The 26,101-nt window shown below is 43.8% G+C and overlaps 2 protein-coding genes across 3 annotated transcripts in view; one reads left to right on the top strand and one right to left on the bottom strand.

The window, feature by feature from the left end:
* LOC124622121 (ankyrin repeat and LEM domain-containing protein 2) overlaps positions 1-20,788 on the bottom strand; it is a 152,626-nt gene extending 131,838 nt beyond the window's left edge. The window contains exons 1-4 of one of the 2 annotated variants that reach the window (XM_047147732.1): positions 20,413-20,788; positions 20,218-20,333; positions 19,813-20,138; positions 15,062-15,373 (exon numbers count right to left, since the gene is read on the bottom strand). In XM_047147732.1, the coding sequence (XP_047003688.1) occupies positions 15,062-15,373; positions 19,813-20,138; positions 20,218-20,326 (747 nt within the window). In that variant the 5' untranslated portion in view covers positions 20,327-20,333; positions 20,413-20,788. Of the gene's footprint in view, positions 1-15,061; positions 15,374-19,812; positions 20,139-20,217 lie in introns of both variants that reach the window. The other variant, XM_047147733.1, reaches the window with a different exon arrangement.
* Positions 20,789-20,873: 85 nt separating this feature from the next.
* LOC124622122 (RING finger protein 141-like) overlaps positions 20,874-26,101 on the top strand; it is a 46,396-nt gene continuing 41,168 nt past the window's right edge. The window contains exon 1 of the mRNA XM_047147735.1: positions 20,874-21,108. Coding sequence (XP_047003691.1) covers positions 20,960-21,108 — 149 coding nt within the window. The 5' untranslated portion in view covers positions 20,874-20,959. The remainder of the gene's footprint in view (positions 21,109-26,101) is intronic.

The following is a 26,101-nucleotide window of genomic DNA, read 5'->3' as shown; positions in this document are numbered from 1 at the left end:
GAGTGGTACCATGACTAGGAAAGATGGACTGCTGAGGAACGGCATCATATTGCATTCTGCCTTGAATCACAGTTCTGCATTACCCCACTGTCAGTGGTGGTGATTGAGGAAAGGTTTCATTCTTCCAATGATTTGGGAGAGACACAGTGGTGTTATCCTGGCATCATGGTGTGGGGAGCCATCAGGTTCACCTCAGGTCATGGCTGGTAGTGATGAGGGAACTCTAACAGAGTAATGGCACGTTACTGACACAGTGTCCTCATGTGTTAGTCTCATGCAACAGTGGCTTGGTGCCATTTTTCCACAGGACAATGCCCGCCCACAATTGAAAAATGTCTCCATGAACTACCTGCATGATGCTCAGGTGCTTCCTTGGGCAGCAAGACCCTCAGATCTGTCCAAAATAGCAGGACTGGCTCGGATATCAACTCTTACTGCCAGTATCGCGGCTATCAAGGAGCAGCTAAAATAGGTTTTGGGCTAGCTTGTCATAGGGGATACCCTTTCCAACTGAATCAGTGCAGGAATGCAAGCCAGAGGAGATGCACCATCATACTGGTAACTGGACTCATACTGCAAAAGTTCTTTGAAAATTTGGCTTTATTTTGTACTCAATCAGACCATGAAGTTTCACTGAGTTACCTCCTTTCCTTTTGGGAGGGTTCAGTTCTTTGTCAGGCACTGTACGTCAACAAAAACACAAAAAATGTGGTAAAATCAGAAAATGATAATTCAGTATTAAATAATTTTTTACGTGTTTCTGTATTGTGCCCAGAAAAAGTGCTTTTCTCCAAAAATTCAGTTTTATTGTTCTCTAACACCTAGTATTAAGATGTTCATTACGTCAAATATTTATTTTTCCTCCATAATCTTAAAAAAAAAAAAAAAAAAAAAAAACATATTGCAACCTCATTAGCTATACAAATCAGCTGTTCTGCACTGTAATTTCCCACGATCACTCACGACGGGCACCGCCAACAGACGAGTCAGTCAGAAAATGGACAGATCCTGAAAGTTTTACTGAGTTATCTGTACATCATTTGATCTTCCCAACAAAGTGTTATGGGGTTGCACAACAGTTACAGCAGTGTGTGATCACAGAACTTCTTTGTGTGTACTAGCTTCTCAGTGTATTTTGGTTGGTTGGTTTTGGGGATTAAAGGGACCAGACTGCTACGGTCATCGGCCCCTTTTTCCAAATACAAAGAACACCCACAGAGAATAAAAACGAGGAACAGAATAGATCACAGACGATAGAGAACAAGAGAAACTGAGACAAAGAAAAGACAAAACGAACTAAAACCACACAGAGTGTGACGGTGGTTGGCCGACCATAGAAATAAAAAAGGAAAAGCCAACCACTTAGAAACACATTAAAAAAGCAGTTTAAAATCATAGGCCAAAGGCCAGAATCAACACAAAACAATAAGAGAAAACAGAAATACTCAGATTAAATGATAAAATCCCCCTGCCCGAATAAAACGTAAAACTAAGTCAGTCATAGTGGAGTCGTCTGCTAAAAGGGCAGGGCGCGTAGCAGGCAGCGCAAATGTCTGCCTGACCACAGCTAAAAGGAGGCAGGCCATCAAAATGTGGGCCACTGTCAAAGCCGCCCCACAGCGACATAGAGGAGGGTCCTCCCGGCGCAGTAAATAACTGTGTGTCAGCCGGGAGTGGCCAATGCGGAGCCGGCAAAGAACTACTGAGTCCCTGCGAGTGGCTCGCAGGGATGACTGCCACACAGCCGTCGTCTCCTTGACAGCAAGGAGTTTATTGCGCATTGTCAGTTCGCGCCATTCATCATCCCATAGCACCAAGATTTTGCGGCGGAAGACCGCCCGCAAATCAGTCTCTGGGAGGCCAATGTCCAGAGATGGCTTACTGGTGGCCTCTTTCGCCAGGCGGTCAACATGTTCGTTACCCAGGATACCGACATGACCGGGGGTCCACACAAAGACCACAGAGCGGCCGCAACGGGCAAGAGTATGTAGAGACTCTTGGATAGCCATCACCAGACGAGAACGAGGGAAACACTGGTCGAGAGCTCGTAAACCGCTCAGGGAATCGCTACAGATAACGAAGGACTCACCTGAGCAGGAGCAGATATACTCTAGTGCACGAAAGATGGCGACCAGTTCAGCAGTGTAAACGCTGCAGCCATCCGGCAAGGAACGTTGTTCGGAATGGTCCCCTAGAGTGAACGCATATCCGACACGACCAGCAACCATCGAACCGTCAGTGTAAACAACACCAGAGCCCTGATACGTGGCCAGGACGGAATAAAAGCGGCGGCGGAAGGCCTCTGGAGGGACTGAGTCCTTAGGGCCCTGTGCCAAGTCGAGCCGAAGGCAAGGGTGACGAACACACCATGGGGGTGTATGCAAAGTAGCCCGGAAAGGAGGTGGAACAGTGAAACCCTGAAGCCCAGAGAGAAGCTCTTTGACGCGGACCGCTATTGTACAACCAGACCGGGGTCGACGTTCTGGCATACGGACGACCGACCGCGGGAACAGGAGACGATAGTTTGGATGCCCGGGCGAGCTTAGAACATGGGCAGCATAAGCGGCCAGCAAACGTTGGCGTCGGAACCGCAGTGGAGGTACACCTGCCTCCACTAGTACACTGTCCACAGGGCTGGTGCGGAAAGCACCAGTGGCAAGGCGTATCCCGCTGTGGAGAATTGGGTCCAGCACCCGTAACGCAGATGTGGATGCTGAGCCATAAGCCAGACTCCCATAATCCAGACGGGACTGGATTAACGCCTGGTAGAGCCGCAACAGGGTAGAGCGGTCGGCGCCCCAGCGGGTGTGGCTCAAGCATCTCAGAGCGTTTAGATGCCGCCAACACGTCTGTTTAAGCCGCCGTATATGAGGCAGCCAAGTCAACCGGGCATCGAAAACCACCCCCAAAAAACTGTGGGTCTCCACCACAGCAAGGAGTTCGTCAGCAAGATAAAGCTGCGGCTCAGGATGGACTGTTTGGCACCGGCAGAAATGCATAACGCGGGTCTTGGCTGCCGAAAACTGAAACCCATGCGCTACAGCCCAAGACTGCACCTTACAGATAGCGCCCTGTAGCTGACGTTCAACAGCTGCAATGCCAGTAGAGCTGTAATAAAGGCAGAAGTCGTCAGCATACAGGGAAGCAGAGACAGAATTTTCCACGGCCACAGCAAGCTCGTTAATGGCTATTAAAAACAAACAGACACTTAAAACAGAGCCCTGTGGCACACCGTTCTCCTGGACGTGGGAGGAACTATACGAGGCCGCGACTTGCACGCGGAAGGTACGACACGACAGAAAATTGCGGATAAAAATCGGCAGAGGACCCCGAAGGCCCCATCCATGAAGCGTAGAAAGAATGTGATGACGCCATGTCGTATCGTACGCCTTCCGCATGTCGAAAAAGACAGCGACCAGGTGCTGACGGCGGGCAAAAGCAGTACGGATGGCCGACTCCAGGCTCACCAGATTGTCGGTGGCGGAGCGGCCTCTACGGAACCCACCCTGAGACGGAGCCAGAAGGCCCCGAGACTCCAGTACCCAATGCAAGCGCCGGCTCACCATCCGTTCAAGCAACTTGCAAAGAACGTTGGTGAGGCTAATGGGACGGTAGCTGTCCACCTCCAGAGGAGTCTTTCCAGGTTTCAAAACGGGGATGACAATGCCTTCCCGCCATTGCGACGGAAACTCCCCCTCGACCCAAAGACGGTTGTAAAGATCGAGAAGGCGCCGCTGGCAGGCCACTGAAAGGTGTTTCAGCATCTGACAGTGGATGCCATCTGGCCCAGGAGCGGTATCAGGGCAAGCAGCTAGGGCACTGCGAAATTCCCACTCACTGAATGGAGCATTGTAAGATTCCAGGTGGTTGGTGCGAAACGAAAGGCTCCGACGTTCCATCCGCTCTTTAATGGAGCGGAAGGCCTGGGGGTAATTCGCAGAAGCGGAACTCAAAGCAAAATGCTCTGCTAAGCGATTTGCAATGACGTCGGAGTCAGTACAAACGGCTCCATTCAGTGAGAGCGCAGGGACGCTGGAAGGGGTCCGATAGCCGTAGACGCGTCGAATCTTGGCCCAGACCTGCGAGGGAGTGACATGGAGGCCAATGGTGGACACATACCGCTCCCAGCACTCCTTCTTGCCTTGGCGGATGAGGAGGCGGGCCCGCGCACGCAGCCGTTTGAAGGCGATAAGGTGGGCTAAGGAGGGATGTCGCTTGTGACGCTGGAGCGCCCGCCGGCGATCTTTAATCGCTTCAGCGATCTCAGGGGACCACCAAGGCACAGCCTTCCGCCGAGGGGACCCAGAAGAACGGGGAATGGCAGACGCGGCGGCAGTAACGATGCCGGTGGTGACCAATTGAACCACCGCATCAATGTCATCAGTAGAGAGAGGCTCAAAAGCGGCAGTGGAGGAGAACAAATCCCAGTCAGCCTTATTCATAGCCCATCTGCTAGGGCGCCCAGAAGAGTGACGCTGTGGTAGTGACAAAAAGAGCGGAAAGTGGTCACTACCACACAGGTCGTCATGCACACTCCATTGGACAGACGGTAAGAGGCTATGGCTACAGATGGAAAGGTCAATGGCGGAGTAGGTGCCATGCGCCACACTGAAGTGTGTGAAGGCACCATCATTTAACAGCGAGAGATCGAGCTGCGACAAGAAATGCTCAACGATGGCGCCTCGACCTGTGGCCACTGACCCACCCCACAGAGGGTTATGGGTGTTGAAGTCGCCCAATAGCAAGAAAGGTGGCGGCAATTGGGCGACCAGTGCAGCCAGGACATGCTGCGAGACATCACCATCCGGTGGAAGGTAAAGACTGCAGACGGTAATAGCCTGTGGCGTCCACACGCGTACAGCGACAGCCTCTAAAGGCGTCTGGAGAGGGATAGACTCGCTGTGCAGAGTATGAAGGACATATATGCAGACGCCACCAGACACCCTTTCATAAGCTGCTCGGTTCTTATAATAACCCCGATAGCCACGGAAGGCGGGGGTTTGCATTGCCGGAAACCAAGTTTCCTGCAGAGCAATGCAAAGGAAAGGATGAAGGCTGATAAGCTGGCGGAGCTCAGCTAGATGGTGGAAGAAACCGCTGCAGTTCCACTGGAGGATGGTATTGTCCATGGCGGAGAAAGGCGTGACGGGACGGGGAAGGCAGATTACGCCGCTGGGTCACCTGCTGCCTCCGACTGAGCACCCGTGCTAGTGCTATCCATGGCGTCTGAGGGACCGGCGAGATCTAGGTCCTCAGCGGACGCCAGGATCGCCACCTCGTCCTCAGACGCAGAGCTGGAAGGTGGCGGTGGGGTGGCTGCCACTGCGAGTTCCTTGGGCTTAGAGCTCCTCTTCTTTGATTTCTCACGCTGCTCCTTGGGTTTAACTGGCTGGGAGGGCTTCCCCGATTCAGTCTCAGGGACTGAGGAGGATCGTGAAGCCCGTCGACCAGCTGATTGCGGGCACTTACGCCACTGTCGGTCGTCAGCCTTCCCACTGGTGGAAACCTGGGAAGGGAGGGACCCGAGGGACCCCTTACGAGTGTGAGAAGCCGAAGAAGTTCGACACTTCTCCGGCTTAGAAGCAGGGACGGACGTCCCTGATGGGGGGGGGGATGGTGTTGCCCCTGAGGTAGGTGGCGCAGGAGCAACCCGGTGGGTAGAGCCCCCACTGGCAAGGGGGCAGGAGGAGTTGTACCACTCAGCGATCCGGCCGGAAGTCGTGAAACTGATGGGGCGAGCACAGGTGTTGTAGCGGCGGCGTAGGATGACGTCATTCGCACGGGATGTAATCGGTCGTATTTCCGTTTGGCCTCAGTATAAGTCAGTCGGTCCAGGGTCTTATATTCCATGATTTTGCGTTCTTTCTGGAAGATTCTGCAGTCTGGCGAGCAAGGTGAATGGTGCTCCCCGCAGTTGACACAGATGGGAGGCGGGGCACATGGAGTATCGGGATGAGACGGGCGTCCGCAATCTCGACATGTGAGGCTGGAAGTGCAGCGGGAAGACATATGGCCAAACTTCCAGCACTTGAAGCACCGCATCGGGGGAGGAATATAGGGCCTGACGTCACATCGGTAGACCATCACCTTGACCTTTTCCGGTAACGTATCACCCTCGAAGGCCAAGATGAAGGCACCGGTAGCTATCTGATTTTCCTTCGGACCCCGATGAACGCGCCGGACGAAATGTACACCTCTGCGCTCTAAGTTGGCGCGCAGCTCGTCATCAGACTGCAAAAGAAGGTCCTTATGGTAAATAACTCCCTGGACCATATTTAAACTCTTATGCGGTGTGATCGTAACAGCAACATCCCCCAACTTGTCACAAGCAAGTAACCGTCGTGACTGGGCAGAGGATGCCGTTTGGATCAGGACCGATCCAGAGCGCATTTTTGACAAGCCCTCCACCTCCCCAAACTTGTCCTCTAAATGCTCGACGAAGAACTGAGGCTTTGTGGAGAGAAAAGACTCCCCATCAGCTCTCATACAAACTAAGAATCGGGGCGAATAATTGCTACTGCCATCCTGAGACTTACGTTCCTCCCACGGCGTGGCCAGAGAGGGGAATGTTTTCGGATCGTACTTTTCAGCATTAAATTGAGCCCGAGAACGCTTAGAGACTGCTGGCGGCTGGCCGCCAGCGAGAGATGATGTACCACGCTTCATTGCGGGTCATCCGCCCTGATGCCACCTACTCCGACCAAGGGCCCTCCCCACGGGCGCCACCCAGCCGCAGCAATAGTGTATTTTGATTCAGACTTTGATGACCTGCTGATGACAGCATGCTTGGCAACACTGTATTCACTTATTATGTGCTACGTGATTAAAATATCATGAGTGGTGGTGGTGGCCATCAGTTCACTGAGACTGGTGATTATGCATCTGTACTTCGTACCATCTATGACGACATGGGTCCAAAGCAACTGATTTTGTACTTCCACATTCACATCACTGGATTACTGAAACAGAACGGAGGCAAAAGTGGTGCTAGGACTAAGTGTAACATCCACAACACAAATAGTACAAACTTCTTCATATTCTTTCTCTTTGTGACACACAATGTCACCAGTATGACAAACAGTTGTTGCTAAAGCATGCCTAGAGCAGAGTGTAGTAAAGGAAAGATGGTGATGACCAACCCAAGCTAAAAAATCCAAACTTTGCTGACCCTGAACTCACTGTTGCGAAATGCAATTAAATTCCTGTAAGCTAAATATAACATTAATTTTAATAACAGTTCCCATTCAGATTTGTGAATTACATAAGTGATCTGATACTTCTTGATAGAGTAACTTGCTCACTACGAAATACTGCAGCGCAGAGAAAAAGGATTCACAGAAAAAAATTAAAAAGTAAAGAAATTGGTTGAATGTTTCATTAAATCACTTTTCTGAAAGTAAGTAAGAAAAAAGATTACATAAAAATTTGACATGCCTTTGAATGACACTTGAAATCATGTACTTTTTTTAACATAAAAAGTGAGAGAGCAAAAAAATTAGGACCACAGCACTGATGTGTGAGACATGACTTCTTATGCACACACATTCCCTTTCCCACTATTTGGAGGCTACTTCACTAAAACATTTTTGAGACTGAAAAATTGTTGGAACTTTTTTACACCTTTGGGCGTAGACGATAAAAATATGTCAAGACCACACAATAGCAGACTGCACTGTGCAATTAATCAACCAGACAAATATCATCTAGCACTCTTTCAAATTCTAAGATTGTAAGTTAAACATTGAATTTTAATTTCTCAATAGGCACCTCATTTGCTGTACACCAATTCGAGCCTCGTTCGAAGGTGTGTCAAACGTTTCTCTACTCCGTTTTATTTCTTACTTTTCGACAAATAATTTCACAAAATTTCATTTATATATATATAAACAAAGATGATGTGACTTACCAAATGAAAGTGCTGGCAGGTCGACAGACACACAAACAAACACAAACATACACACAAAATTCAAGCTTTCGCAACAAACTGTTGCCTCATCAGGAAAGAGGGAAGGAGAGGGAAAGACGAAAGGATGTGGGTTTTAAGGGAGAGGGTAAGGAGTCATTCGAATCCCGGGAGCGGAAAGACTTACCTTAGGGGGAAAAAAGGACGGGTATACACTCGCACACACACACATATCCATCCACACATATACAGACACAAGCAGACATATACAGAGGCAAAGAGTTTGGGCAGAGATGTCAGTCGAGGCGGAAGTGCAGAGGCAAAGATGTTATTGAAATACAGGTGAGGTATGAGTGGCGGCAACTTCAAATTAGCGGAGATTGAGGCCAGGTGGGTAACGGGAAGAGAGGATATATTGAAGAGCAAGTTCCCATCTCCGGCGTTCAGATAGGTTGGTGTTAGTGGGAAGTATCCAGATAACCCAGATGGTGTAACACTGTGCCAAGATGTGCTGGCTGTGCACCAAGGCATGTTTAGCCACAGGGTGATCCTCATTACCAACAAACACTGTCTGCCTGTGTCCATTCATGTGAATTGACAGTTTGTTGCTGGTCATTCCCACATAGAATGCGTCACAGTGTAGGCAGGTCAGCTGGTAGATCACGTGGGTGCTTTCACACGTGGCTCTGCCTTTGATCGTGTACACCTTCCGGGTTACAGGACTGGAGTAGGTGGTGGTGGGAGGGTGCATGGGACAGGTTTTACACCGGGGGCGGTTACAAGGGTAGGAGCCAGAGGGTAGGGAAGGTGGTTTGGGGATTTCATAGGGATGAACTATGAGGTTATGAAGGTTAGGTGCACGGCGGAAGACACTCTTGGTGGAGTGGGGAGGATTTCATGAAGTATGGATCTCATTTCAGGGCAGGATTTGAGGAAGTCGTTTCCCTGCTGGAGAGCCACATTCAGAATCTGATCCCGTCCCGGAAAGTATCCTGTCACAAGTGGGGCACTTTTATGGTTCTTCTGTGGGAGGTTCTGAGTTTGAGAGGATGAGGAAGTAGCTCTGGTTATTTGCTTCTGTACCAGGTCGGGAGGGTAGTTGCGGGATGCGAAAGCTGTTGTCAGGTGGTTGGTGTAATGGTTCAGGGATTCCGAACTGGAGCAGATTCGTTTGCCACGAAGACATAGGCTGTAGGGAAGGGACCGTTTGATGTGGAATGGGTGGCAGCTGTCATAATGGAGGTACTGTTGCTTGTTGGTGGGTTTGATGTGGACGGACGTGTGAACCTGGCCATTGGACAGGTGGAGGTCAACATCAAGGAAAGTGGCATGGGATTTGGAGTAAGACCTGGTGAATCTGATGGAACCAAAGGAGTTGAGGTTGGAGAGGAAATTCTGGAGTTCTTCTTCACTGTCAGTCCAGATCATGAAGATGTCATCAATAAATCTGTACCAAACTTTGGGTTGGCAGGCCTGGGTAACCAAGAAGGCTTCCTCTAAGCGACCCATGAATAGGTTGGCGTACGAAGGGGCCATCCTGGTACCCATGGCTGTTCCCTTTAATTGTTGGTATGTCTGGTCTTTAAAAGTGAAGAAGTTGTGGGTCAGGATGAAGCTGGCTAAGGTAATGAGGAAAGAGGTTTTAGGTAGGGTGGCAGGTGATCGGCGTGAAAGGAAGTGCTCCATCGCAGGGAGGCCCTGAACGTGCGGGATATTTGTGTATAAGGAAGTGGCATCAATGGTTACAAGGATGGTTTCTGGGGATAACGGATTGGGTAAGGATTCCAGGCATTCGAGAAAGTGGTTGGTGTCTTTGATGAAGGATGGGAGACTGCACGTAATGGGTTGAAGGTGTTGATCTACGTAGGCAGAGAGACGTTCTGTGGGGGCTTGGTAACCAGCTACAATGGGGCGGCCGGGATGATTGGGTTTGTGAATTTTAGGAAGAAGGTAGAAGGTAGGGGTGCGGGGTGTCGGTGGGGTCAGGAGGATGATGGAGTCAGGTGAAAGGTTTTGTAGGGGGCCTAAGGTTCTGTGGATTCCTTGAAGCTCCGCCTGGACATCAGGAATGGGATCACCTTGGCAAACTTTGTATGTGGTGTTGTCTGAAAGCTGACGCAGTCCCTCAGCCACATACTCCCGACGATCAAGTACCACGGTCGTGGAACCCTTGTCCGCCGGAAGAATGACGATGGACCGGTCAGCCTTCAGATCACGGATAGCCTGGGCTTCAGCAGTGGTGATGTTGGGAGTAGGATTAAGGTTTTTTAAGAAGGATTGAGAGGCAAGGCTGGAAGTCAGAAATTCCTGGAAGGTTTGGAGAGGGTGATTTTGAGGAAGAGGAGGTGGGTCCCGCTGTGATGGAGGACGGAACTGTTCCAGGCAGGGTTCAATTTGGATAGTGTCTTGGGGAGTTGGATCATTAGGGGTAGGATTAGGATCATTTTTCTTCGTGGCAAAGTGATACTTCCAGCAGAGAGTACAAGTGTAGGACAGTGACCTCTTAGTTCAACCTCTTAGTTCATCCCCATGAAATCCCCAAACCACCTTCCCTACCCTCTGGCTCCTACCCTTGTAACCGCCCCCGGTGTAAAACCTGTCCCATGCACCCTCCCACCACCACCTACTCCAGTCCTGTAACCCGGAGGGTGTACAAGATCAAAGGCAGAGCCACGTGTGAAAGCACCCACGTGATCTACCAACTGACCTACCTACACTGTGACGCATTCTATGTGGGAATGACCAGCATCAAACTGCCCATTCGCATGAATGGACACAGGCAGACAGTGTTTGTTGATAATGAGGATCACCCTGTGGCTAAACATGCCTTGGTGCACGGCCAGCACATCTTGGCACAGTGTTACACCGTCCGGGTTATCTGGATACTTCCCACTAACACCAACCTATCCGAACTCCGGAGATGGGAACTTGCTCTTCAATATATCCTCTCTTCCCGTTACCCACCAGGCCTCAATCTCCGCTAATTTCAAGTTGCCGCCACTCATACCTCACCTGTCATTCAACAACATCTTTGCCTCTGCACTTCTGCCTCGACTGACATCTCTGCCCAAACTCTTTGCCTCTGTATATGTCTGCTTGTGTCTGTATATGTGTGGATGAATATGTGTGTGTGTGTGTATGTGTGTGTGTGTGTGTGTGTGTGTGTATGTATACCCGTCCTTTTTTCCCCCTAAGGTAAGTCTTTCCGCTCTCGGGATTGGAATGACTCCTTACCCTCTCCCTTAAAACCCAAATCCTTTCGTCTTTCCCTCTCCTTCCCTCTTTCCTGACGAGGCAACTGTTGGTTGCGAAAGCTAGAATTTTGTGTGTATGTTTGTGTGTGTATTGACGTGCCAGCGCTTTCGTTTGGTAAGTCACATAATCTTTGTTTTCAGATATATTTTTTCCCACGTGGAATTTTTCCTTCTATTATATATATATATATATAGACACACAAACAAACACAAACTACACACAAAATTCTAGCTTTCGCAACCAACGGTTGCCTCGTCAGGAAAGAGGGAAGGAGAGGGAAAGACGAAAGGATGTGGGTTTTAAGGGAGAGGGTAAGGAGTCATTCCAATCCCGGGAGCGGAAAGACTTACCTTCGGGGGAAAAAAGGACGGGTATACAGTCGCACACACACACACACACACACACACACACACACACACACACACACACACACACACGTATCCATCCACACATATACAGACACAAGCAGACATATTTAAAGACAAAGAGTTTCAAGTTTTGTCTAACATGAAATACAATATATTTAAATCTTTATCAGTATTATACTATTACAAACATAAAGAGCAAGAGACAGCAGGGAAGTTTCAACGTACGCTGTGATTTAGTATTTATTTTCTTTTTTCAATGTGAGAGAATGAAATCCACAATTTTTAATGTCATCAGAGATGGAGTTCTCGTAACTTTCTCTGCTCTTGAGATCACGACCTCCATTCTCACTGTTGTCACTGTCAAAGGGTAGTTCAATCATAGCAGTAGGAAGTCTTTTCATTCTAAAGCACTGCTCTGCATCAAATGGTGGAAGGCCTCTTAAACAACTTCTGGTGAGGTGCAGCCAAAGAACAGTCGATCTTCATCAATATCAATCAAGTGATAAGTGATATAATCTTGTGCATAATTTTCCTTCATATTTTGGCTGACAGCATCTTACAAATCCTCTTGTTACCTGTATGCCATATGAAAATAGGTGGAAACATTTGGTGATTGTAAACACATCAAGACTTGGTTAGGAAAGTATTAATGCCTGTAAGGAATTTTCTCACTACACTTTTCCATTCCCAATCCTTCTCACAGATGTCTCACAGGCATCTCTGGTGGTCAGTCATGCTTGTGCACCCCTGATGATTCTAAAGACATTCTGTAGTTGAGTTGACATAAGAAGACCCCCAAACAGTTAGCACCACTGTCACCCACATTCAACTGTTAAGTGACAATGGCTGCAGGAGAAACAACAGTCAACTGTAGAGCAGTGACAACTCTGTTTTACCAAAGAGACATTTACAAAATCTCTTTTCTAGTGTCTTTTGTTCACAAATTGCACTGAATTTGGTACTTAGTGTGAAGGAACCCATTTTGACAGTCAAATATCACACCAATAATGACTTTTTATGCATGAAACAACTATGCCTCTAAGAGATGAACTTTGGGACATCTCATCACAACTTTCATGCAACACCTAGAGTTGGTAGAAAGTGTGTTTGCCACTACTGTAAAAATCTAATAATAATCGGTACTTCAGCAGCTACTAAGCTGTCCCTGTCAATACATATCAATAAAACAAACATCACACTATACTAATTTGGGACAACTCTATTTGACAGACTTGTAAAATTCTGCTTTAAAAATCATTTTGTTTGTAATGAGAAGCAAACTAATGCTTTCTGTCACCACTGGGTGTATCATGAAAGACACAATGAGCAGTATTTGTCTGGGCACGTCCAGCTATACAATGTAAAAACGAAACTCGAAATACCTGCCGAAACATCAGAGAAAACAGGCCTGATGCCTCTTAGGAGGGACACCTTTTACATACAGCAGTTTTCAATGCTTTCTGTTAGGGTTTGTATATTTTATTAATTTTTGGATGGTTGGTTGGATGTCATTCTTATGTTTTGTTTGCCCTCACCCAAAACCCTCAGTTCCCTGCCACAGTTCTGTTAGCTATTTTACTTATCATCAGGAACCAAATTAATTTCAAAATGGGCAGTGCATGTTTTTTCATGCCATTGCAACATGTGTTTGTGACACAATAGCCACCACCTTGTAATTTAGTTGGTGATGCATTCTGGACATTTTGATTACATCATTGATCAAGGGCAATGTGTAGCATCAAACATTACAAGTAATCTGATGCAGTGATCTACAATGGAGTACTATCTCAATGTAAATGCACAAATATGCAATCAGATCATGATACAATTTCGAAGTGGTGCAAAGACTGGCAGTGTTATTACATGTCCACAAGGGAACCTCCCCATCGCACCCCCCTCAGATTTAGTTATAAGTTGGCACAGTGGATAGGCCTTGAAAAACTGAACACAGATCAATCGAGAAAACAGGAAGAAGTTGTGTGGAACTATGAAAAAAATAAGCAAAATATACAAACTGAGTAGTCCATGCGGAATATAGCCAACATCAAGGATAGTGAGAGCTCAGGAGCGCCATGGTCCCGTGGTTAGTGTGAGCAGCTGTGGAACGAGGGGTCCTTGGTTCAAGTCTTCCCTCGACTGAAAAGTTTAATTTATTATTTTCAGACAATTATTATCTGTCCGTCCGTTATGTTTTCATCACTTTTTTGGGAATGATTATCACATCCACAAGAAAACCTAAATCGGAAAAGGTAGAAGAATCTTTTTACCCATTCGCCAAGTGTACAAGTCAGATGGGTCAACAACATATTCCTGTCATGTGACACACATGCCAGACGTGTTTTCCATGTTTTTCTTACTGAAGAGCATGCTCTTCTATAGATGATTTTTCCGTTTTCCCTAGTCGCCAAAAACTTCTATATGTTCTTTCAGTCAGCAAGTGGAGTATGCAAGATTCTATGAACTTGTGGAAAGGTCTATACTGGAACTACCAACAGAAGTGCAAATACAAGACTGAAAGAACGTAAAATGTGAACAGTATGTTGTGGTGACAGGCTGATCTGTAGTTGGTGAAGTAGCATATAACGTGTCGAATAATTTCGTTAAACACTTTTAAAATATATTACTGTTTAGCTGGCAGTAACAAACCATAAACTGCATGACAAGAATGGTTTAGTATTGCTCCTGGCAATTGGCAGGGAAAACAATTCTCGACATACTAACCTTTTTGAGTAGCCAAATCAATTTTTTCCTATTGTTTTTAAGGAAATAACCTGATGATGTACTCTGCCTATCATGGCTGAGCTTGCTTTGAAATGGAGCTAGGAACACAGTATACCCAAATAGAAAACACAGTCCTCAGACAAGCATGATAAATGTAAATTTGACAATTACTCTGATAAAATTTTAGCTATATCTTGTGCTTCAGACCTGTTCATATATTCATGGCAACTTTTGAGAATTTACTATGAATGTACTCAAAGTCCAATAAATTAATCAACAATAGTACTTGGTAATACATGTAGGTGCTGGTTGCACTGTAATATGGCAATTCCATCCACACAATTTTTTTTTCATTAATCAAATAAGAAAACTTCTCCTTCACGCTACAATATCTTAAAAAGTGTAATCTCATCCACGAACAAGTCAATAAGATAGGAAAAGAAAGAACGAAAGAAAGAAACTAGTTATCAGTACCTCAATTCCCCGAGGATAAACTGCTCAAAAACCTTTATCTTCAATACAGAGGCTACCTGATTTGTTTACCCACTATAAAAACAATAAACCAAGTAGTATAAACACAAGAAAATTTATACTTATAAATAATTTTAGTGATGGCAGACACACCAAAAGAGAATGAGAATTTGCTAGCTTCCAGAAGAAAACCTTTGACGAGCTATAAAGGTAGCAATTTTTCATCCTCATTAATGTGTGTCCACTGACAACAATACTGCTGCTACTCAGTGAAGGGTCTCTTTCACTCTTAAATTATTTATATTCTACCAGACCTTTCCCATAAAATTGATTTGGTACTTACATCTTTGGGTGTTTGAGAAAATTTATTCTTTGGATGTTTATCACATTCACTATACGACACAAGTTTAGCAACAACAGCAGTAGCTCCAAACTTCGAAGCAAAATGTAGTGGTGTCTCATTTAGTCCTTTGTCTGGCATGTTAAGATAGAGGTCTAGTAAAATATTAGCTCTCGATTGACAACTTATCATGTCATCATCGCCATAAAGCCTTGAAATGAATGCAGGATCTCCAACAGTATCCAGAATGAACTCACAGATATCGTCACGTCGAGCTTTGGCTGCGATATGTAAAGCATTGTAACGTGAGCCTTCCTAAGAACAGAAAAACAAACAGCGTGTTTGACAGACACAAACAAACTGAGGGGTCGTTCCATGTCAATTCAACCAATTTGAGAAAATGTTCCAGCTGATAGTCTCAGATTTGGCTGAGATTTAGCACACCATTGCTACCAAGTGTGGAACACTCATGTATAAAATTTTAAGTTCCCCTGCCAATTAGTTCCAAGATTATGGCTTGTGAAAGAAGGTGGCATGACCCGGAAATTGCATTTGGAACTATTCCGCACAGTCCAGTGAAATTTTTACAGCCCAGTAACATCCACTTAGAGAACACACTCTATGAACCAAAACACCAACAACATATTTCTGAGGGAAAATAAAAAATTCCTAAATGTGATTTAAAAAATTTAATACGTTAAAAGGTACATATTGTAGGTGCCCTCTATGCCAAATATAATTCACTCAAAAAGGGTATAAATTTTTTTGTGGTAAGCTTAATGTGGCCTAAACACGCACAGAACTCATCATTCCCGTATCAGTCACAAAAATTGAGTTACATGCACACAAAAATTCGAAAAATTACCTGAAAAACATGGATTTTCGAAGTGTGGTAGCACAAAAGGGACAAGTGGTATCCAAGACAAATTTCACACACTGCATAAGTAGACCATAATATAATATGTGGCAAAATTTCAACTTGTTATTGCAAGGTATTTGTGTACAATAAAAGTTGACAGATGTATTTGGTTATGTTTCTTTTAACACGATTTAGCAAGTAATAGTGATGATGCAGACAACTTGTTTCAGATAAAGCTGCAGCAATTGTTGAGAACCATCAGGCAACAGAAAGTTAAACAATGGAAGTTTTCAGGGACAGAATAAGTCATTGTTAGGCAGGAACAACGAAGGAAACAAGCAACAATTACAGGTTACTCATGTTTTTAAGATTCTAGTTAAGACTGGTCAGTACTGTTGTGGAGGCAGAAGAGTGTACTAGTGGTGCTTTTGTTCAAACAAGTTGCAGTATTGGTAGAGCACAAGCATTTGAATGTCATAAAACAACATATGGAACAAAATGTGGCATTCGTTTTGTACTGCATGATCTGGATGAATCGGACCAAGATTTGTTGCTATGGAGATCTGGGATACACCTTGTGGGCACAAGAAGTACAGTTCCAGAAAAATTTAGTGTTTGTTATCATCATATGAAAGTGTTTCTGGTTAAGTATTCTTTCCTACAAAGAAGTTGTTTTGATCCATTTTGGATTCATAAGAAGACAGTGAAGTGTAGCCTCAGAGAAATTGATATAAAATCAGTATTGAAAGTGAATCAGCACATGGGACTTAACATGAAACCAGGACAAAAGTTATGTTCCAGGTGTGTTACACTGCTAAAAAATGAACAATATTCTGATAATTTACATGACAGTGATGAAGAGTAACAGCCACCTACAACCACAGCAGATGAGCAATTAAATATTTCAGTGACTGCTCTTGGTTTGTCTCCCATGAAGACACACAAAGTTGGAAAAAGAGACAGGTCCAGCTATGGTAGAAGAAAATTACAAGAAGCTCAAATGGAATTAAAACACAAAATAGCTCACACACTAATGGTGGAAGAGGAAGAACTATCTGCTCCAAAGGAACAGAAATCATGCCAGAAATGCTCTGATTTGGACAAAATTGTGCATGATTTGAAAGAAAAATGTGCCTTATCCACACGCCAGAAAAAAGTAGCTGTTCTTACCCTTACACCTTCCAGTTGGTCTATTGACTACACTGCAAAGGAATTAAATGTTTCTACAGATATGGTAAAGCAAGCAAGGAAAATAAAAGCAACCAAAGGAGTGCTTCCACAACTTCAGCAGGCTCAGGGTAAGCAATTGAGTTCAGAAATAAAGGTGCTAGTGTTGGAGTTTTATGAAAATAATGACTACAGCCGAATAATGCCCGGAAAAAAAAGACTATGTAACGGTGAAAATGGGAAATGTACATGTACAGATGAAAAAAGACTGTTGCTGTGCAACATATCACAACTATGTGTAGAATTCAAGGAAAAGTATCCCAATACCAAAGTAGGTTTATCATCTTTTTTCAATATTTGGCCAAAATGGGTTGTGCCTTTAAGTGCAAGGGGCACTCACAATGTTTGTGTATGTGAGATCCATCAAAATGGTAAGCGGATGTTTGCTGGTCTGGATTACAAAGATGCAATGAAGCTGTTAGTGTGTGACATCAGTTCCTACTAGTGCATGATACACAGGTGTGAAAAGTGTCCTGGTAAGGCAAATTTTGCAGAATATATTAATAACAAACTGTATGGTGAACTCCTTATGGATGACTATGAACTTGTTTCTTATAAACAATGGACACACATGGATCGCACAAGTCTTGAAACAAAGCAAAGTACAGTGGAAGATTTTGTTGAAATGTATTGTCAAAAAACCGACAGACTGACCACACACAGCTTCACAGCAACAGCACAATCAGCTTATCTCTAGTTTTGTAAGGATAATCTGAAACAAGATGAAATTATAGTAATGCTAGACTTTTCTGAAAATTATGCATTTATAGTTCAAGATGCCATCCAAGGATATCATTGAGACAACAGTCAAGCAACTCTCCAGCCATTTGCGATTTACTATAGAGGTGAATCAGGTGGTGTCTGTCATGAACCTGTGCGTTTTTAGTGATTGATTAATTCATGATGCCATTGCAGTTCATGCCCACATTCGCACTGTCATGGCATATGTGAAAAACAAGCTGCCTCACATACATTTTGAGAAATACTTCAGTGATGGGGCAGCTAGTCAGTACAAAAACTGTAAAAATCTCAAAAATTTATGCACGCATTACCATGATTTTCAGAGTCATGCAGAAAGGATTTTTTTTTGCCACAAGTCATGGTAAAAATGTATGTGATGGTATTGGTGCTACCATTAAGCGCATGGTATCACGAGCTAGTCTGCAGCCTACAGAAGGTCACATTCTAACACCTCTTCAATTATTTACCTGGGTACAGAAAAATATCTCTGGCATACAATCATTCTATGTTTCGAAAGATGAGGTGAAATCAGTCGAACAGATGCAAAAAAGCAGACTAGAACACATTAAAACTGTTGCATGCACAAGGAGCCATCATCACTTCTCTCCAGCGGACTCTGACAATGTGCAGACGAGCAGACTGTCTGGTTATAACTATAGGTTCATGCACAACACATGTCTTCACAGTGTCTGACTCTGGATTCAGAAGCAAAAGCGGCAACATACAACCAGGTTGCTATGTTATTGCTGTTTATGACGACAAATGGTACTTAGGATGTGTTGCAGAGTGCTGTGAAGCAGAAGGTGATGTATTTGTGAACTTCATGGCACCAGCAGGACCAGCAAGATCATTTCATTGGCCACATTTGGCAGACAGGTGTTGGATTCCTTTCAAACATGTTCTTATGACAGTTCCAGTTCCTACCACAGTGTCAGGAAGACAGTACAATTTGCCACTCAATGTATAGAGTACAGTAACTAAAGTGAGGGAGAACTTCTGTTTGAAGCACAATCAACTGTTTTTTAGCAGTTAAGGTGCAGTAAACATTAATGATAGGTTGTGTTAATCTATCTATATGTTGTTGCTTAGTGATTAAACAGTTGTGGGACAGGATAAGAAGAGGCAGAACAGTTTACGATATGTTTTTACAAAATTGTGTTGTGAACAATGGCCATATCACCAAATACATGTCAACTTCCATTGTACACAAATGTCTTGCAATAACAAGTTGAAATTTTGCCACATATTATATTATGGTCTACTTATGCAGTGTGTGAAATTTGGTTTGGATACCACTTGTCCCTTTTGTGCTAAAACACACTTCGAAAACCCATGTTTTTCAGGCAATTTTTCAAATTTTTGTATTTTTGTGTGCATGTAACTCAGTTTTTGTGACTGATAAGGGCGTGATGAGTTCTGTGTGTGTTTAGGCCACATTAAGCTTACCACAAAAAAATTTATACCCTTTTTGAGTGTATTATATTTGGCACAGAGGGCACCTACAATATGTACCTTTTAACGTATTACATTTTTTTTAATAACATTTTGAAATTTTTTATTCTCCCTCCAAAATATGTTGTTGGTGTTTTGATTCAGAGAGTGTGTTCTCTAAATGGGTGTTACTGGGTTGTAAAAATTTCACTGGACTGTGTGGAATAGTTCCAAAGTTATTAAGACCTGAGGTTGGGTCTGAAGATAGATTGCCAGATGCGGGTGGCAATTTCTGGGTCATGCCACCTTCTTTCACAAGTCATAATTCTGGAACTAATTGGCAGGGGAAACTAATACTTTGCACACGAGTGTTCCACACATGGTACAATTAGTTTACTGAATTTCGGTCAAATCTGAGACTACTGAGCTGGAGCCCCTGGCTGAACTGACATGGAATGACCCTGAGGCAAACGTTTCAATCACGTGCATCTCTTACCTGCAGAATCGCAGGGGTGTCTCCTATGCTTATTAGGTAACGAGGATTTTCCAGTACAATTTTCTTAACTATATCTGTCGCTCCCGTCTCGATTGCTTTTCTCAGCTGGACAAGATCCTGCGGTTTCGGCGCTTTGAACGGGCTTGGCTTTTCAGCAACTGGTCCACTTCTTTCTGGCGTTGAGGCTGTCGTCCCACATGATTCTGAACCATGTTCCGCAAACTCTTCTGCTTCTTCTTTCAATCTGAATGCCTTGAATCTTGCTTTCTTATATTTTTTAACAAGTTTCAGTGCTTCACTTTTATCAGTGTAGACATGAACCTTATCTGAAAAAAGAAAACTTCTGATAAACTTTTACGAAACAAATGTGAAAACGGGCAATATGAAGCGCAAATATGTTATTACCATTGTCCTCTCCAAGATTTGTATCATTCGGAACATATACGCCGTAGTATAAAACACCCGGATTCGGGCTTGTAACTTCGGATGTTTCTCCCACATTCGGCATTCTCATTGCGTTCCTGTTAAACAGTTACTATTTCAATATTTTCTTTGATATAATTAGTGTCATCAGAACGGAATCCATAGAATTCCACATACGTGCCAAGCACATTTTGTTGTCAAACACTGCAAATTCTCATATAACATGAACCATGAAAGAGTCTTGCACTATCTTCTTACGTCTCAGATCATTTTTGCAACAGGCTCGGATATACGGATCTTAATTTCCGATGTTTCTTAATAAAGCGCTCTTGGCGCAACGTAAATTAAACTTTCAGAAATGAACTGGCATTTCTATTCTGAGTTACCAGATATTTACGGAACAGCATCCACACAGATCCCAAAACTGACGAATTAAAATAAGAACTAAACTAACATACAATAATTTTTAACAGTGTAACTTCAAACGAATTAAAATATCACAACATTAAGCACTCTCGAAACATAACTAACTGACGAAGGCAGATTCGCACATTCAAACAGACAGCTGACTGACTCAAAGACAGTATATTTCGTGCGGTGATTTCCATGCAAAGATTATAATAGAAATGTCACTCGCGCTGTGAAGATTATAAACATACGAACTTTACTTCGTGTTTGGGTGGTGTTTTCGATGTGTCACAAAATATTTTTTTAATTTTTCTTGATGGGGCAGTCTAATAGCACCGACAGCGTTATTCCACAGACGGTGGAAAACCTTCATGACGACATTTGCCGACAAGCAAGATTACTTTCTGAAATTGCTGCGCTTTCATACGATGATCTGCAAGAGTGCATTAAACAACTGAATCAGCTGTAAGTTTATTACTAAACATATAGACATGTTGTTACATAAGCGAAATACAATTTCAAAAACACGACACCCGAAGAGACCCGCAAACTGTACATAGTATGTATGCATTTATTAATTTTTAAAAGAAGACAAGGATAATAAGAGAGATTGCTGCAAGACATTGTAAACATCCTTGTGTTGCATTATTTAAATATGAAAGGAACATTCAAATATGTAGGAGGAAAGGAATAAATATTCTTTTTTACCTTTCTGTGTTTATTATTAAGTTGTTTAGGCCGTCTGTATACCACGGTGCATGATGTTTTTACTGTGCTGTTGTCTGCCGTTTATGGTGTTCTTAGTGAAGTTTAGTGGCTGTTTACTGGTTAGTACCTTGAGTTTTTCTATTGGCCCAGTATTTCAAATGGCTCTGAGCACTATGGGACTTACATCTGTGGTCATCAGTCCCCTAGAACTTAGACCTACTTAAACCTAACTAACCTAAGGAGATCATACACATCCATGCTCGAGGCAGGATTCGAACCTGCGACCGTAGTGGTCATGCGGTTCCAGACTGAAGCGCCTAGAACTGCACGGCCACACCGGCCGGCCGCCCAGTATTTCTTCATTTACCTGCTGAACTATATCTTCCTGCTCTCCGACTGTTTCCTGGTTTCATTGTGGTTAACTTCTGCAAAGGGTGTTAGGAAGGTGTGATCTGAAAAGATAAATTGTTGATATTTCAGTTAGTTACTTAGTCTTGCCTAATATGAAGTTCTGCAAAGCCCTGCTTCATTTGCTTGATCCACAGGGATCCAGTGGATTCACCCTTGTTGGCTACTTTGAACATTTTATAGGACAACCTGTGGGCTCCATTGTGTACAGGTGACCATAGAAAACTAGTCGTCTCCTTCTGATGTCATTAGTGAGGTTTTCTTGGTTCACAGTAGGATCCTTGATCCCACTATCTTTAGCAGGAATTTCCTTAGTTCTACTTTTAACAATACCAGAGAAGGAAAGTTGATACTCACCATATAGCGGAGATGCTGAGTCGCGATAGGCACAATAAAAAGATTCACACAATAAAGCTTTCGGCCATTAAGGCCTTTGTCAGCAGTAGACACACACACACACACACACACACACACACACACACACACACACACACACAAACACACCTCTGCAGTCTCCTGAGACCACACTGCGAACAGCAGCACCAGTGCATGATGGATGAGTATAGGTCTATTACAGGGGTATGAGCCATGAGGTAAGGGATTGGGGGTTGTGTAAGGATGGACCGTGGTATTCCGCCATGCACTGAACCTACACAATATACTCGTCCATCATGCACTGGTGCTGCTGTTCGCAGTGTGGTCTCAGCTCTTTGAGACTGCAGGTGTGTGTGTGCGTGTGTGTGTGTGTACTGCTGACAAAGGCTTTAATGGCCGAAAGCTTTAATTGTGTGAATCTCTTTATTGTGCCTATCGTTACTCAGCATCTTCGCTACATGGTGAGTAGCAACTTTCCTTCTCTGGTATTGTTACATTCCATCCTGGATTTTCCATTGTATGATTAGTTCTACTTTTAATATTCATATTGGGTTGTTTTTGGTTAGGGGTAGGCACTCTGCTGCTTGGGAGATTTCACAATTTTTTGGGAATGGTATATGTATTTCAGTTTTTAAGAAACTAGTGGAAGTTGCACATGAAATGAAGGATAATCATAAGTGTTTTCCAAATATAGCAAAATTAGCTACCTGAATTTCATGAATCAAGACTGGTGTAACAGTAAACACGAATGTTGTAAAATTCCTGTTAGGCATGTAACATTAATTTTTCTTTCTTCCCAATGAAAGAGGAAAATTGCCTAATTTGGTACCATGCACAGTTGCGCATAACATCTGTAAATCATTCACATTGACTGTCAACTACTTTCTTGTATATGTGGTTCTAGTCACATGGTTATCAGTGTAAGTCTTTTTTCGGTGCTGAAGCTGTGGAACAATGCCTTCAGGATGGAGAACTTCTATGTTCATCATCAACTCTGCCTGAACATTCAGTTCTCATCAGATTATGTCTGTTTCTGAAATATGAGATGCAGCATTCTGTAAGTTTAATTTTGTTAGGCATATGACATGTCTGTTCTTACTCCGAAATATGACCTTTTTCCAGTATTGACTGAATATAGTGGCCAGGTTTCACATACTTGAAGAAGAGATGACAGAAGTGGAGGAAGACGCTAGTAGCTGAAGAGGAAAAACTAAAATCAATCAACAAGAGAGGGGTAGAGAGTATCACCAAAGGAAGAAAAGTACTGCAACATTGGAAAGGAAGACAACAACATAAAAGGGCTACATGAAGGAAGCATGGACAGTGAGAGTGAGAAAAACTTAAAAAGTAGCTACAAGACACAAATTTTCATAAAATTTCTTTTCAAGAACTAAGAAATGCTGTCTTCAGAGCAAAAAACACACTTCGAAAGTCACCCTACAAAGAGACATTGGTATGACAGCAAATTGTTACCGGCAAAAAGACACAAAGCTGTTGTTGGAACATCACACAAGGAGAGATTTGACAAGATAGTTCATAATGTGATGTGACTGGGGCTTTGTTTGTATGTGATGATATTAGCAGGATGCCTCCCAGTAGAAAAAATGTCAAACCTGTAGAAGTTGATAAAAATAGAGTTATAATGTAGGAAAGATACCTCAGCATGCATATTGAAGAGGCTTAAAAATTATTGACATCAGAATATCTAACTTATGAATATTGATCTTAAAATTTTCATTCTTGTTGATCGACTCACGTATGTCCTACAACAGAGAAAGATCAAGAGGTCTACATCTACATCTATACTCTGCAAGCTACTTTGAGGTGCATGGCAGAGGGTACATCCCATTGTACAAATTATTAGGATTTCTTCCTGATCCATTCATGTATTGTGTGCAGGAAGAATTATTGTCTGATTGACTCTTTGCAAGCAGAAATTATTCTAATCTCTTCCCCCACAAGCCCTAAGTGAACGGTACATAGGGGTTGTACTATATTCCTTCGAGTAATCATTTAAAGCTGGTTCTTGAAACATTGTTAATAGACTTTCTCAGGACTTTCTTCAGCACCTCTGTGGCACTCTTCCATGGATTAAGCAAACCTGTGACCATTCGTGCTGCCTTTCTCTGTACTTGTTCAATATCCCCTCGTAGTCCTGTCTGGTACATGTCCCACACACTTGAGCAATATTCTAGAGCCAACCGCATGAGTGATTTGTTAGCAATCTCCGATGTAGATTGATTGCACTTCCTCACTATTCTACCAATAAACCAAAGTCTATCACCTGCTTCACCCACAATTGTGCAACATTGCATATGCTTATATCACAAGAATGAGCAGTTACTTGTGAATTAACTTTATCACAAGATACCATAATTTCCATGCAGTGTAGGTACATTGGTTATCAGAACAGTTTGAACAACTGACATCACATGTGGAAAGCAAGAATGCCAAAGTAAATATGAAGAGAATAACAAAGACAAATTTCTTTCAGAAGTTGATGTTACTGAAGACCTCCTTCAAGTGGAAATGTAGAGAACCAGCTGCAACAAAAATGAACAATTCATGACCATCACATACATGACATGTATAACAGCTGCATATTCCGCCAGGTGTCTGCACTTTCCGACATTCTTTTTTTATGTTAGTTGATACACCATCTGGAAGTTAATGCTTCTGTTAGAAGTGAAATGTTTTGTCAAGATATTAATGTGATTAATTGTGTATAGTGTGATTCAGTAGATTTTATTAAAATACAGTGTTAGCAGTGAAGGTAGCTGACTGCAGTCATAAGTGTTGTTGTGGGATAGGAGGAGCAAAACCATGAACATCAATTGGTATGGATGAACAAACAGTAGGAACACAGACACCATTTTTGTGAGGCCCACTGGCTGCAGTTCTATCCCTGGAACTACGTGGCTGGCTCTCCAGCCAAAGCTGCTGAAAACAGCTCTTAGGTACGTTAGGCAATGGGCCTCTGTTGCTCACATTATTTTTTTCCAGTGACACAATTGCATTAGGTGTGCTTTGAGCATGTTGTTGCCACCTTGCACTCTTGTGAACTCATAATTCAGCAGCCTTCTAGGTTTTGGAACATTCAGCAAAGGCTTACAAGTGGGTAGTCCCCACACCATTGAAGGAAAAGTAACAACAGTCAGCCCTATCCCCCACTGAATGCCCTACAGACAACAGTTGTTAATATTATTCAGACCAAGAAAGACAAGACACACTGTCTCTCAGCGAAGGTATACAAGCACACTTCAGATGTTAATAATTAATAAAAACCACCTCAGCTGTATTATTCCACATTACAACAGATAATAAATATTCTACCGACTGCCTGGCAGAAGTATGGCAAGCAGACACAGGCAGTAACAGTGGCAGTGGCATTTATGTCTCAGGAACATCGGGTGCCTGTGCAGCTGGGAAAAGGGCAGTATGGTCCCAGGCGCTATTTGGGATATCAGATGGTGGCACTTCGGGAGCAGTGTAGGGGTAGCATTGCCCACTGCCACATCAGAAACAGCACCAGCTTCAGCAGTGTTGTGAGTTGAATTGGTGGTGGATGGGGGAACTCCAGCTCGATGGTTTTGTGCTCACTGGCCTGAGTAGCTCCATGAAGTAGGCTGGCTGTAGCCTGTCTATGGAGATAGTTGTTGCAGCCCTGTTCAGATGAATGGAGAACATCTTGTCCGAGAATTGTAACAGTAGGTGCAAGCCTGAGTACTGCAGGCAAATTGGTGGATGATATGCGTCCATCCATAGTATTATGTGGGTGAATGATGTGAGATCATGGTGGATGGAAGTGCAGTGCTCACTGTGATGCTGCGGAAGTGTTGGTCGCAGTTGAGCAATGAAATTTTGGAGCTGTTGCACGAAGCTGCTGGAGGAAGGTAATGAGCTGACGATGTTGATGTGTTTGATGAAGTGGTGTTGCGTGGAAGGAAAGGTGGTGATGTGGGCATGT

Source organism: Schistocerca americana, chromosome 7 (genome assembly GCF_021461395.2).
Source record: "Schistocerca americana isolate TAMUIC-IGC-003095 chromosome 7, iqSchAmer2.1, whole genome shotgun sequence".
Classification (NCBI taxonomy): Eukaryota; Metazoa; Arthropoda; class Insecta; order Orthoptera; family Acrididae; genus Schistocerca; species Schistocerca americana.
This window is presented reverse-complemented; position numbering and strand designations above follow the sequence as displayed.